Genomic DNA, 15,012 nt, shown 5'->3' with positions numbered 1-15,012 from the left:
AGTGTGTAGGAACCGCTCTATACGATATGATATGTGTTTTTTTTTTTATAATTCAAGTATAGGTACTTGGCGCGTTGCCAAGGGCTACCTGCATTAAAAATATTTTGCGTATTATAACTCATTGAACGGAGTCAAATGAGTGCGCGGTTTTTAGCCGACTGCGAAGGAAGGAAGGTTGTGTTCTACGGGGGTACATCATGTTTACATCTTTGGCCCAAATTTAAGTGATTTTTTTATTCAAATTCAAATTCAAAAATCATTTATTCATGTAGGACATTTTAGCCGCTTATGAACGTCAAATTTTTACATTATAATTTTATTTTTTTCCCTACCGTCCAGTTCGGTATATAGATCCAATTGAGAAGAACTGGCAAGAAACTCAATTGAATTACTTTTTTTTTTAAAGCCAGTTTATTTACAATGTATATTTATATAGGTGTCTATGTCTAACATTAAATGAAAATTCAGTGCATGAACAACTATTGCCATGCACACTCGTCATTCAAGTAATCGTTTAGTGAGTAATAGGCTTTGCTCAGTAAATATGATTTAACAGATGTTTTGAATTTATTTAAGGGTAATTCCAACATATCCTTTGGTATCTTATTGTAAATTTTTATACCTATTCCCATAAAAGACCTATTAACTTTTTCTAAACGATACTTGGGGACAGCAAGTTTGTCTTTAAATCTAGTATTAATATTATGAATATTGCTGTTTTTTGGAAATAAGTCAAGATTTTTATGAACATATAGGATATTTGAATATATAAATTGAGAAGCAACGGTGAGAATATTTGCCTCTTTGAATTTCTCTCTTAATGAGTCACGACTCTTCATACAGTAGATCGCTCGAACGGCACGTTTTTGTAATATGAATATATTCTTAATATCTGCCGCTTTTCCCCATAGTAATATTCCATAAGAGAGTAAACTATGAAAATAACTAAAATAGACTAATCTAGCAGTATCAGTATCAGTGTACTGTCTAACCTTACGCACGGCAAAAGCTGCTGAACTTAGTTTCGCTGCAAGGCTTTGAATTTGTGCACCCCATTGTGTTTTATTATCTAGTGTGATTCCTAGAAAGACAGTAGATTCTATAAATTCGAGAGATTCGTCATTTAATTTAATATTGCAATTAGTATTAAAACTTTTAGACAGAGAGAAATTAACACATTTTGTTTTTTTAGCGTTTAACATAAGATTGTTAGTTGTAAACCAGTGCATGAAACTTGGAACGGAAAACAAGCCGACGGGCCATCTAATGGAAAGTGATAACCGTCGACTATAGATATGAAGGTTATGTCCATGGTACTAGAGTACAGGGTGTCGCCTATGATACTCCCTCACGTGGTGCCATTCCTAAGGACTATAGGTATTTTTTTTTATGGGTGAAAATGGAATAGTTACCCTGCCAGAATAATAGGTATACAGAAAAGTAGGTCAGTTGACCCATCGTGACGAGTACAAGAACTATAGTTTCCAAGGGGCACCGCGTGGAGGTCGACCTGATAGGGTATATTGCTAGAAATGAGGTTGTTAAACCTCATTGGTCATGCCTTTGTACCCTGTAAATTCACTGCCATATCCCACTCTTCAAACCGAAAGACTGCCATGCAAACAACTGCTTCACGGTAGAAACACGAATGGGACAGAGGTAATCAACCATACTACATAATGACGGACGGAGCCCAACGTGCAAAATACGCCTAAAATTCAGCACGATGATTTCCAGAGGGGACCGCGGGGAGGTCGACCTGACATGGGGGGGGGGGTGGTTTAATGAGTGAAAATGAAATGGTAATCCCGCCTGCGCTATCAGTATACGCTGGCGGGGCATCAGTGATAGATGATTAGTGAAGATGAAGGCAGATCAGTTGGCCCATCATGAAGAGTTCAACAAGAATTAACCACGGTGGTTTTCAGGGGGAACCGCGTGGAGGTCGACCTGATAGGATATATTGCTAGCGACAGTGCTATTAGAACCCATTACTAACAATCCCTTTCCCCCCGGAGGGGGGAGGGGGTAGTAATGCGGGCTACCAGTCCCATTGCTATCCATGGTGATGTTCACATCTATACACGAATATTATCACTTAAAACAGGTGGGTCGTCACCTTGTTTATTGTTCTAAATCGTATTCAACCTTTTGTTCGTGAATAAATTCGTAGTATTTGTAAAGTAAAATTTATTTAAATTTTTATGTTTACGCGGTTATTTTTAGACACGTACACGTAATAAGAACCCTTTCAAGTTCAAATTGAATGAATTTTGTACTATTGTTATTATGTGGTATTTTTTTTAATGGATGATAATGGAATGGCAATCCCGTCCGCGCAAATGGAGCACCAGTGAGGGAGACTTTGTACAAAAGCTTGGGTACCTCTGTCCCATTCGTGTTTCAACCGTAAAGCAGCTGTGTTTGCATGGCTGTGTTTCGGTTTGAAGGGGGGGATATGGCGTGAATTTACTGGATACAGAGGAATAACATCTGAGTCCTCAGGAATGGCAACGCATGGGGGGTATCATGGGCGAAACAGTATACCCTGTTATGTCCATGGTACTGCTCATGTCTATAGGCGACGGTTACCACTTTCCATCAGGTGGGCCGTCAGCTTGTTTGCCATTCTAAGTTGTATTAAAAAAAAACAGCTTTTAACTGTCTATTGTTGAACACAAGCCTCCCCCTTAGGAGGTAGCTGCCACGCTTGGCAGGCGGGTTGGTAACCGCAGTTAGGCTTTAGAGATGGTTTAAGAGAGACGCTGCTGCCCATCCCTCGGCCCTTCATGGTCGACTCTCACGACACCCACGAGGGATGACAGGTGATAATTAAAAGGCAGATCAGTTAGCCCACCGTAAAGAATACGCTAGGAATTCGGCACGATGGTTTCCAGGGGGAGCCACGTGGAGGTCGACCTGACAGGGTTTATTTCTAGCAATGGACTAAATATTTACATTTAATAACGTACTGTTCGATTTGACTTCGATATCGATTATCCGGATATTCGATTATACGGAATAACCCATGGTTTTATTTGATTCGGATATTTGAGATTCTACTGTAGGTCGATACCGGCCGTGAACCGTCGGCGGGCTATTGAAATAAATCGGTCAATTGCGTACCGCGCTTGCACAATTGGTGTTCCGTACCTACTCTAGATTTAATGTTTATTTTTGTGAAAGCGTTTATAGTTCCATTGCACTCATTGGATGGGGTCGATTAAAACGACTGACTACGATTAAATATCTTAATATATAAAAATCCCGTGTCACGGTGTCCGTTCGCGCTAGTCTCCGAAATTGTTCAACCGATTTTAATGATATTTTGTAAATGTGCACATACCGTTCGCACTTACTTGAGGATAGTTTTAATCTACAATAAATTAAATATTCCGTCACTTGACAATAAAGGGAAAACCAAAAAAGAATTAAGAATTGCATTCGTAATCGCGTGCATAGTTGCAATAATTAAAAATTGTGTTCCACAAAAAAAAAACCAGACTTCAATTGTGGCAAAACCAGTTATTTTGTTTAAAAACCTAAACTACTAAACCGATTTTGATAAAATTCATACGAGACCAATCTGAAAGTATATCTTTTAAGCATACATTTTGATAGTTTTTATGGGAGCAATCTGTATGTCCTTTCAGATAAAAAAAAGAACTTTCCAAATCGGTTTACAACTGACGGAGTTATGAGGTACGAAACAGAAAAAAAAATACAACCGAATTGAGAGACTCCTTTTTTTAAGTCGGTTGAACACACAAATGGAACAAATTTTGGTTTCAAAATGAGTCTTAAAACAAATAGAACCGTTAAGTACAGTTATAACAAATTAGATACGTATCACAATACTTAAACCAATTATCCTGAGTTTTCAGGACATTCCTATTCTTAATCGATTTTAGAGAAAAACTTGTAAACTGGTTTGAATTTTTTTTTTCTGACAGAATGTACTTACAGATGATATGATTGGCCTCATACAAATTTATTAACCCTTCTTTGCATAATAGTGGAAATTTCCATCATAACATTGAATGCCCAAAAAATATATAAAAGAACAAGTTCACTTTAAGATGATCGTGTCTGGATACCTTTTTAATTTCCATTGCAGAAAAGAAAACCATAGCTGTAAAAATTATTTTTAACAATTTTTTCTTTAATTTTGAACATGAATTTATTTCACCTTGATTTATTTCACCAATGAAAAATCATGCAAAGAAGGATTAAAATCGATTCATTAGTTTAGTTTTAAAATTAAAATAAGTGGTTTTGTCACAAGTGAAGTCTATTTTATTTTTGGAACACAATCTTAATTATAGTAAATTAACGTTACACGTGTTGGTCTCACGTTAATGATTTCATAATTGAAAAAGCCGTTTTCATTGCGAAGCAATTGTGGCGGAGAGGAGCGGAAATCTGTGTTCTAAATTTAAATACGTTTATATGAAATGTTTTTTAAAAAAAAAAAGTGTTTGTAAATCGTGCCGACATTTACTGGCACTCCTATTTTGAAATAATAATAGTGAGATTATAGTAATTAAATTTTGACATGATTGATAAATCACTACCTTTAATTTTCAAAACAAATTCTGCTAATTAGGCTTTCTTAGTAAAACGATTACTTGACAGCGCAGGATCGAATATTTTCTGTATTTTGCACAAAAATACTTTTCATTAAATACGTAACAAATGTACATTTTGCTCCGCTAAAAAAAAAACAGTGATTTCAGTCGTAGCAAAACACATCATTTTCGGTAATCTTGTAAACAAGCTTTACAAGTAATTACTTGCAACTGTCCGACTTTTTGCCTCAAACGTAAACACTCTAGTCCGCATTTGAGGTAAACAATGTAGGTATTGTCAGGAATCCGTGCCGTGAAGTGGGCGGAGTGATTGCTGTGTGCAGTCTTCATAGTTTACGGTTACCTGTATCCGACAGCGAGGATCTTACTAATATAACAAAATTGTAACTAGACGATGTCTGTACATGGGATATAAATTTGAGAAAAATTGATATGAGTGCTCATAATAAGATTAATAGACAATGGTTAGCTGGTAGAGAATGCCCTATTGCATTAAGCTCGCCACTTGTACAAAGTTTTATTGTGCAATAAAGAATAAATAAACAGACGCCAAAATAATAATATTTAGAAATTTTCTATGTATATTTGTTACGGCATCAAACAAAAACTACTGCACCAAATTAGATGCGGCTCTCACATTTATATTCCTGAAGGTCTAACTTGACAACTAGTGTATATTTTATCTTGATACGACTTACGCTTCTGTACGCTTAGACCTTATACACTACACAATGGATTTTAATAAAAATAAATCAGCGTTTAGGCGTTATTTATTCACATATTTACATTCACACACAAACACCACTCAGCTAAGTGTTATGTATAAACACTTAGTTGAGTGGTGAATATTTTGGTCGCATAATTTCTAATTAGGTATAAGTACCTAATAATTAGGCCTAAGTTGCATAAAAAAAAGTTTATTTTTGTATTTTCTTTTTCTATTTATAATTGTTTATGTTTTAATTGTTAAAGGTATGCACTAAATAAATATTTTTCTTTCTTTCTTTCAAATGCGATTTTCAACAATTTCATCTTTCAAGAGGAATGTTTATATGTATTATTTGATATTCTTTCCTGTTAATTTGTTGAAATATGATGATAATTTTGTTGAAATATGGTGATAATTAATTGTTCAAGATATCAGAAAAATCTCAAAAATGCTCAAATAAAATAATATTTAATGGAATTGTTCCTCTTTATTAGCACTTATGAACGTAACAGAACCCAAAACAATGATTTTTAGAATTTTTGTCTGTTTGTTTGTACGTTTGTGCACGCTAATCTCACAAATGGCTTAACTGATTTGAATGCAGTTTTCATAATGCGTCGCGGTTTGCTTCACTTAACATTTAGTGTTTTACTTCAATTGGTTCATAAATAAAAAAATTATATCAATCTAAAGAATCATGTATAAAATGCTATATAATAACCATCAGTTGAATTGGTTAAAGCTTTTTTTATTATTTTCGAAAATTCTATCTATTCGTGCGAAGGGTTGGATCACTAGTATGGTGTATAAACCCTCTCTTTCTCTTTTCATTTAAGAGTTTCCTCTTGTCAGTGCAACTAATAAACTAAATATATAAACCCTATAGGTTGTAAAAATTATCATAACAGGTTCAAAATTAGAAAGGTAATCGCATAATAGTTACAAATTACAGACACATTGAACACTTCCTACTTTTAGAAGTCATTAAAAAAACTGTAAATGCCATTTAATTTGAATAATTTCCATTATAATTATCCGACCTAGCCCAATAAGAAGCATTCAGTGTACTAGTGACGTTTTCCAAGGCCATAGATGATGAAATGAGTACATTATGCAAGACACAATTCACATAATAATTGTGTTAATCACATTAATTATTAAACAACTTTAAAAAGAAGGAGGTTCTCAAATTAGTTATATTTTTTTTATGTTTGTTACTTTATAACTCCGTTAGTTGTAAACCATTTTGGAAAAATTTATTTTTATCTGAAAGTATATACTTACAGTTCTGTCCCATACAAATTTTATCAAAATCAGTTCAGTAGTTTAGTTTTTAAACCTAAATAACTGGTTTTGACACATTTGGAGACAGATTTTTTTTGTGGGACACAATCTTTAGTAATTTTAGCACATGTAATAAATTGCATCATCTGTCCAAATTTGAATGTTTCCAGGATGGCATCAAATCGAAATCATATTAAATAGAATGGAACCCAAATAGTTCTTGTAGTTTACAATTTTATAGTCTTGCTTAAATTCATTTATATATGTGCATGACAGATATGTATGTATGTATTTATTATCTACAACTGTGTTTGTATCTATGTTTTTAGTATATTACTTTATTGCAGGTTTTCTTCTTTCACCTCTGTATATATACGGTTCATTTTAGTCAACTAACTACATAAACTTCTTCATATTATGTTTTGATACACCTTGCCTATTTTTATATAACATTAAAAAAAAATTTAAGGACTGTGCTAAATTAAGATAAATATAATAAAAGTAAATAAATTGTCACTATTTTAGAGTGTTTGCAGTTGCAAATTGTCAAGTATCTAAACATAAATAAAAATAGTATAAGATAAAAAAAAAAGTTATTTCTTACCAGATCAAAGTCTTTTTGCTTCAACGGCATCTGTGTCTTGACACTGGTTGCACTAATAGAGCTCATCGTGTCTCAATATCATACGTACAATGAGAAAAAAAAATGATTGCACTAATGCCTTTTTACATATGACTGTGTAAAAATTCACTATCAATACTAAGAGATCACAGTAGATTAGATTTATTATTTACAATAACATAATTTGTTGGATTAATTTCCTATTTTTTTTATGTTGCAGCAGTTGATTCTTGCGTTTGTCAGTTCTGAAACAAAAAAAAATACTTATTAATATTTATAAAATAAGATGGTGACCTGAAAAAAAAAACCAACTCTAATTGTGGCAAAACCAGTTATTTTGATTTAAAAACTAAACTACTAAACTGATTTTGGTAAAATTTCTATGGGACCAATCTGTAAGTATATCCTTTCAAATAAAAAAAAAAAAAGAAATAAACTGATTATGTTTATAAATAATGGAGTTATGAGGTCATAATCATATTAGCCTTTAATTGTCCACTGCTGAATATAGACCTACTCCTCAGGGAGGAGTAGGGGCTTCTGGCCACACAGCAGATAAGTTATGAGGTAATACAACTGATAAAAAAAAACAATCTTTTGAAGGAAACAGAATAAAGAGCATCTATCTGAATTGAGAACCTCCATCTTTTTGAAGTTGGTTGAAAATTAATATGTATTATATTTTCAACAGATTTAAAAAACAAAGTAGTTACCACTTTAGTTGTAAATTATAAACACTGCGATTTGATTTTTTTTTTTATCTAAAAGATATAGAATAGAACAACAGCATTATTTTGCAATCCAATTATAGTTGTACTCAACATTCACAGAGATAAAACAGCATATGTTGATTTTTAATCTATCTATGCTATTTAAGAGCTCTTGTCGGCGGAGCTCTTGCCACTCACTACGATTTTCAGCGAGTCTCTTCACCTCTTGATACAACACCACATATGATTTTTAATATAAAAAGAATTTTAATGAACAAATTAAAACTACACACAAAATAAGGATTCAAAACAAAACTACCAAATTATGCTTATAAACTATCCAGTTATCAGTGTATGCAAAGTGCTTAGACATGATGAAAATTTCTGATAGAATATATCAATATCCGATTTATAATCAATGTCATTGTATAATTTGCATATTTTGTATATTATTATGTAACACATTAGTGTTTGGAAATTTTATGGAACATAATTTCACAAAAAAAAAAGAATGGATATCAATTTTAAAATTAGCACTATTAGCTAAATTAAGTACTTTCTATTTTTTTTTATTAAAATTAAAAATAAATAAACTAGTATAATACTCTCAAAATAGTTGGCAATACTGTTTGTGTACTTAGATACTGACCAGTCCAGTGGGGACTAAGTGAAGGTTGATCTGGTAGGGTGTATTGCTAGCAAGGTGTTAATCCCCATAATTAACAATCAGCTTTCCCTAGTAGTTTCATTGGAATATACCTCAACAGCAGAACCATCTAATCTCTACAATTATAAAACAAAGTTGCTACCTGCCATCTATATCATTTAAACTATGCAAATTTTTTAATATGGCTTTTATTAATAGATAGAGCAATTCAATAGGAAGGTTAAATGTATAGTTTAATATTATTTTTAATTAATTTGTTGAAATATGACAGTAATCATTCAAGATGTCAGAAGAAATCAAGTTGATTTAGAACTTTAATCGAAAATGCTGAAATATAGCAACAAAATATACACTATTTGTATTGGATGGAATCATTCCTTTTTATTAGGCATATAAAAAGTCAGAAATGGCATTCTATATTATACAAATAGCTTTCTACTATATATATTTCCTTATATAACTTTCAATTAAAAAAAAAAATTATACTATTTCTGTGGAGTTGTTAAAAATGGATACAATAGCAATATCACTAATCACTATACATTGACACCATATTGTTTCAACATCACATTTATGTAAAGTTGGGGCAAGACATTAATAAATCAATAATTTTTGGTGAACTCTTTACAATAAGCCAACTAACCTGACTTAATCATCACATATCATCCTACACTAGTTTCCCGTCAGCACCAACCAGTAAACTAACAGTGTAGGCAGCATTACCATTACACGTTTATCAACTATAAGATGGGGAGGGGACGGGGATTCTTAGTAATGGGATCTAACTGACCCATTGCTAACAATACACCCTATCAGGTCAACTCTATGTGGTTCACCCTGGAAACCATCATGGTTAATTCTAGTAAAATTGGTCATGATGGACTAACTGACCTGTTTTCATCATCACCCATAATCCCTCACTGATGCCCCACCAGCATATATCGGTAGCACAGGCAGGATTACAATCCCATTATCAGCCATAAAAAAAAACTATAAGATTGTGTTCCTCAATAACAAAAACTGTGTCAATTAAGGCAAAACCAGTTATTTTGTTTTAAAAATATTGATTTTGATGAAATTTTAATGGGACTAATCGGTAAATATATCCTTTCAGATAAAAAAGATTTTGCCAAATCAGTTTAAAAGTAACGAAGATATGAGATTACAAACTTAAAACACCACCAACAACCAAATTGAGAACTTCCTTCTTTTTTAAGTTGTTTGAAAATAAACGTTAATGTATTACTTATAGGTCTCATTTAATAGTGTGTAAGTAAATAAAAGCATTGAGGTCAGTATGCCATAATATACAGGTGATTATTAAACTGCATAAATTTACTGCTAAAATTAACATGTATTCGAGTAGAAATTGACTAATTAGCATACGACAGACATAATTAGAAAAAAAAAACAGTAATTAACACTTATAAATAACTTTCTACAATATCCTACCCACATTGTAAAATAAATGACGAAATAGCGGGAAATCAGACTACGTCAGAAGATTCTAATGACGAAAAAGTAAAAGTGCATGCATCTGACAAAGGAATCGAGATTTTGCAACCAAACAAGGGCAAATCAAAACATGTTTTTTTATATCTTTAAACTTTATGCTGCGACACATACCTTATCAGTTTTTGTTTCATATATCATGGCACTGTTGTTTAGCACTCTACAAACGTAAAATAAACTATTTCAGGAAATAAAATTGTCACAAATTACGACTGATTTATTCTTTTGAGATACCTAGCTAGCTAACACATACCTGTCAATCTAGTGACATGACAGGTATGTACTGTATTAGACGACAAAAGTAAAATTTTATTTGTCTGGTAATAAATATAAGACACAGATGTAAAAATATATTGGTCGTATTATACTTACGTAGCACCCGTTTTCACGCTGTCATCGACCACATTTTGTTCGAGATTTAGCACAATACAAAAACGCTTGGTTTGGGTAATAACACTAAAATTGGGGTTATTGTGAAAATTCCTTTATAAAATCAAAATAGTCCTTTACTCAATCGACCATGTCTTTTTTTAAAATTGAATGAAAAGAAACAAGGAAGAAGAGAGAACTATCATTTATTTACTTTTCCTCTTTGACACTAGATGGCATGGCATCTATGGCACTGGCATTCTCATAGATTAAGGATTGGATTTTCTTTTCACGGCTTTCTTTGGTTGCTTTGGAGCAAATCTCCACTATAGTTAGTACCGACTCGGTTCGCTCTCGGTCTAGTAAAATATTTGTTGTGAAACCTCTTTATATTTCGTTATTTTATTTTTCTGTCAATGACAAATAATTTGAATATTGTTTTGATGTTTTTTATTAATGAATTAAATTGTTGTATTAAAAATTTTCTGAACTCATCATCTACTACTTTTCTAGTAAGTTATTATTAGCTATGTAAGAAATAACGGGTTAGAATATTTATTTCTTCAGTCAATAATAATAATATTTTATTAAACTTATTTATAGGTTTAAATGAGAATTATAATTATCATCTCAGCCATTATTTGTCCACTGCTAAACATATGCCTCCCACATAGACTGGATGCTAATAAACGGTCCTAAACTACCTGCATATATAAGGTAAGGATTAATACTGGAGTATGAAAATATCACCCAGACGGAGACCAGCGTGGTTATTCGTAATTTTAGAAAGAAAAGTGAATATTGTGCCCTAACCGTAATAGTTAGACATATGCTATCGCGGACTAATTTGTAGATCTCAATGAGTACTATAAAAACGTAGAACATTGTTTTTTATTATAAGCAACTATTTATGTAGTCAGTGCGCGCAAGATAAGCAAATTTTATACAAATATTTTCTTCGGACTTACTCGACATAAATGGTCACAGTTCGGTAAATATAACATATAGATATAATATATAGCCTACGGCACTCACAAAGGATGTAGCTATCGAATGGTGAAAGAATTTTTGAAATCGGTCCAGTAGTTTCGGAGCCTATTCGTTACAAACAAAAAACAAATGTTTCCTCTTTATAATATTAGTGTAGATTATAGCGACCCGTTATAGATTATAGCGACGCATTTTTTGCGCTTTTTTGCGGCTTCGCACGGGTGCAATGTTAAGCGCAAAAAATGCGTTAATTTACGATATCACATTAGAAACCTCTAAAATTATCAGTGTTTCTCTGCTATATTTACATAGTGGACCCGCCCTTGCTTCGCTTCGGGTACCATTTTTACCCTCGTAGAAGTTACTTTTCAAAACACCTATGTCCTAAAAGTTAAAACTTACCTACCTATATATATACTATATACTGGCGAAGCTCCAGTGAAGGATTAATAAGGATGCCGCAGATTAGTTGGCTTATCATAATAAATTCGATAATAATTAAACATGGTGGTTTCCAGGGATAACTGCGTTGTAGTTGATTTCCACGCCATCTTCTAGCAATAAGGCAGTTAGACCTCATTACTAACAATGTCTCTCCACTAGAGAAAGGGTCTAACACTCCTATTGCTAAGCAATATACTTTATGATATCGACTTCCACACGTTTCCCTTGGAACTTATCGTAGGTGATTCTAATTGAATTCGCTATGATGAACTAATTGACCTACTCGTCATCTTCGTCTTTAGTAACTCTCACTGGCGCTCCACTAGCGTATAACGATATATTAATTCTAATATTAATAATTTAAATTCTAGTATAGGCAGGGTTGTTATCCTATGTTCATGTTAAACAAATATTCACCCAATACAAAAAGCTCTCTGTTCAACCTTTTAAACAAGCGTGTGCGTCTACGACACTGGATAAGAATTTATTCAGTTTGACTTTAACATTTTGATTGACTGATGGTATCCGTCAGTCTTAGTCAGATGGGGTTTTGAATGACATTGTGATTGTTAATAATTGGATTTGTAGATTACGAATCGGCCACGGACATTTCAACGAACACCTGCACCGAATGGGCATGATCGCTTCCCCATCATGCACATGGTGTAACTCAAATACAGCCCAATCTCTACATCACCTTTTTTTGATTGCTCTGAATTTGTCATTCAAAGACACATTATGTTTGACGAACTTAGGATTATCTTCAAAAAACCCGAAAATATCCCGCACTCAATCCCGATTCTCTTAAGATTTCCTTCTTGTTTCAAAGCTATTTTCACTTATATTACTACAACATTCAAGGAGCTATAAGAATACTTTTATTGAATTGCAAGACAATGATTTTTTATAATTATTTATTTTTAATTTGATAAATCCACTGGTTTAAGAAAACTCAAGAAAAGATATTTATGAAAATGTACTTACCGGATTTGACAAATGAAATATTGAAGATTATGACAATAATTGAAGCGACATTAGAAAAATAAAATTCCAGACAAATTATCTTTCTGAAGACTAGGCAGCATGGTCTCCGACCTTAGCCTGTTCCAAACGGAACAAACGTACTAAAAAAAAAAAAAATGTTAATAATTGGGAAAAAAGGCGGGAAACTCGAATAAGAACAAGCGGGTTTTTTAAATTTTTTTTATTAATTTATTAAAACTATCTCTATCAATTCTTATTATTGAATAAAATATTATATTTTCACTAAATTCAGCGACAGTAATATAATTAGCATTCATGGGGAAGCGCAGTTGTAGAAAAAGGAAAAAAAAAGATGACGATTCAGGTGATGTAGACCATGAACCTTGTAATGACAAGGATATATATTCGGAAGATACTTCTACTGACTCAGAATCTGAAATTGATAAGGCCGATAAGTATAAACCTTACTACGTCACAGATTATATTAGAAGATATCCCGAGGAATCCCCTGGGACAGAATTTGTTGTCTTTGTAGAATCCTCAGATAGTCAGAAAACCATTGGATCCAGAGACTTGCTCTCACTCTCCTCCTGTTTAAAACGATTTAATAAAGGGGTAACTTATCTTAGATCTATAAATAAATTCAAAATCGGAGTATACTTTCAAAAGCCAGACTTAGCCAATGCTTTTTTAAATAATAAAACTTTTTTAAATGACTACCATTTTAAGGCCAGTATTCCTGCTTCTTCAACAGAAGTTACAGGCGTTATTAGAAATGTACCTACAAATATATCTAATAAAAAAATATATACTATGATATCGAGTTCTAAGAAAATTATTGCTATTAAAAGAATTTTAAGAAAAAATACCTTGACTCATGGATATGTGTTACAGCCAACTCTAACCGTGACAATTACTTTTGCTGCATCTGTATTACCTGAATATCTGGATATTGGAGGTTGGCGCCACAATGTCACTCCATATATACCACCAGTTAAACAATGCTACCGGTGCTTGAGGTATGGACATTTAGCTAAATTCTGTAAGAATTCTGAGCGTTGCAGCATCTGCAAAGGTGAGCATAATTATAAAACTTGTACAACTGGAATGGAAAACGCTATTTGTGTACACTGCAATGGAAATCACACAAGTGTATCACCGCAATGCCCTGTTAAACAAAAGAAAATTGCTGAAAATAGATCTAAATTCAGACCTGCTTCTTTTGGAGATATACTTAGCACTGAAATATTTCCTAAACTGGGTAACAAACCTAAAAAAAATGTAGACCTAATTTCAATTCTAAATTCTGATAACAAGAGTTTATCACTTTTAATAGAAAGCATAATCAAACTTATTTCACTACATAACACAAAGAACACATCTATTAACACTAAAAGTGTTTTGAATGTGTTATATGATACTTTTGGTAATAGACCTATTTCACAAAATTCAATCGAGACCAATTAACTATCATACAGTGGAACGCTCAGAGCCTACTGAGCAATCGACATATTTTTACACAATTTTTAAATGAACATCATATTCACATTGCTCTCATCTCAGAAACTTGGCTAAAACCACATTACAAATTAAAAATTAAAGATTATTGTATAGAACGAAATGATTGTGGTAATAACCACAATGGAGTAGCGATTATTATACATAATAGTATTAGATATAAAAAACTTCACTCTTTTTTCGACAATTCTTTGCAAACTATAGCTATTAGTATTGAAGTTAATAATTCTTGGTATTCAGTTGCCAGTATTTACTGTCCTACCAATAGTACACCTAGTTTTACTAAAGCCAAATTTAAGTTCTTTTTGGAGTCTCTTCCTAAACCCACTATCATATCTGGAGATTTAAATGCACATCATACTATGTGGGGTTGTACCTCCACTAATACAAGAGGTAAAGACATTCTTGATTGTTTAGATGAATGTAATTTGGTACTATTAAATGATAAGCAAGTTACTACTGTTGGCTCTCATATTTGGAGACCCAATGGCCTTGATTTAACTATGGTATCCCCATCCATATCATTAAAATGCGAGTGGTCGGTTCATGATGATCCGTTAGGAAGTTATCACCTGCCGACTTTTACTAAAATAAACACAAAGAACTCTTCATCA

General features: G+C 32.7%; 1 protein-coding gene across 2 annotated transcripts in view; it reads right to left on the bottom strand.

Moving 5' to 3' along the window:
* Positions 1-10,687, bottom strand: part of LOC113510361 (cullin-1) — a 36,623-nt gene extending 25,936 nt beyond the window's left edge. The window contains exons 1-2 of one of the 2 annotated variants that reach the window (XM_052893547.1): positions 10,466-10,687; positions 7,187-7,449 (exon numbers count right to left, since the gene is read on the bottom strand). In XM_052893547.1, coding sequence (XP_052749507.1) covers positions 7,187-7,252 — 66 coding nt within the window. In that variant the 5' untranslated portion in view covers positions 7,253-7,449; positions 10,466-10,687. Of the gene's footprint in view, positions 1-7,186; positions 7,450-10,207; positions 10,366-10,465 lie in introns of those variants that run through there. The other variant, XM_052893546.1, reaches the window with a different exon arrangement.
* Positions 10,688-15,012: the final 4,325 nt, after the last annotated feature.

This window comes from Galleria mellonella, unplaced genomic scaffold, assembly GCF_026898425.1.
Source record: "Galleria mellonella isolate WM207_F2 unplaced genomic scaffold, CSIRO_AGI_GalMel_v1 utg1789, whole genome shotgun sequence".
NCBI lineage: Eukaryota > Metazoa > Arthropoda > Insecta > Lepidoptera > Pyralidae > Galleria > Galleria mellonella.
The sequence above is the reverse complement of the archived record's forward strand: the minus strand, read 5'-3'. Positions and strand labels throughout refer to the sequence as shown.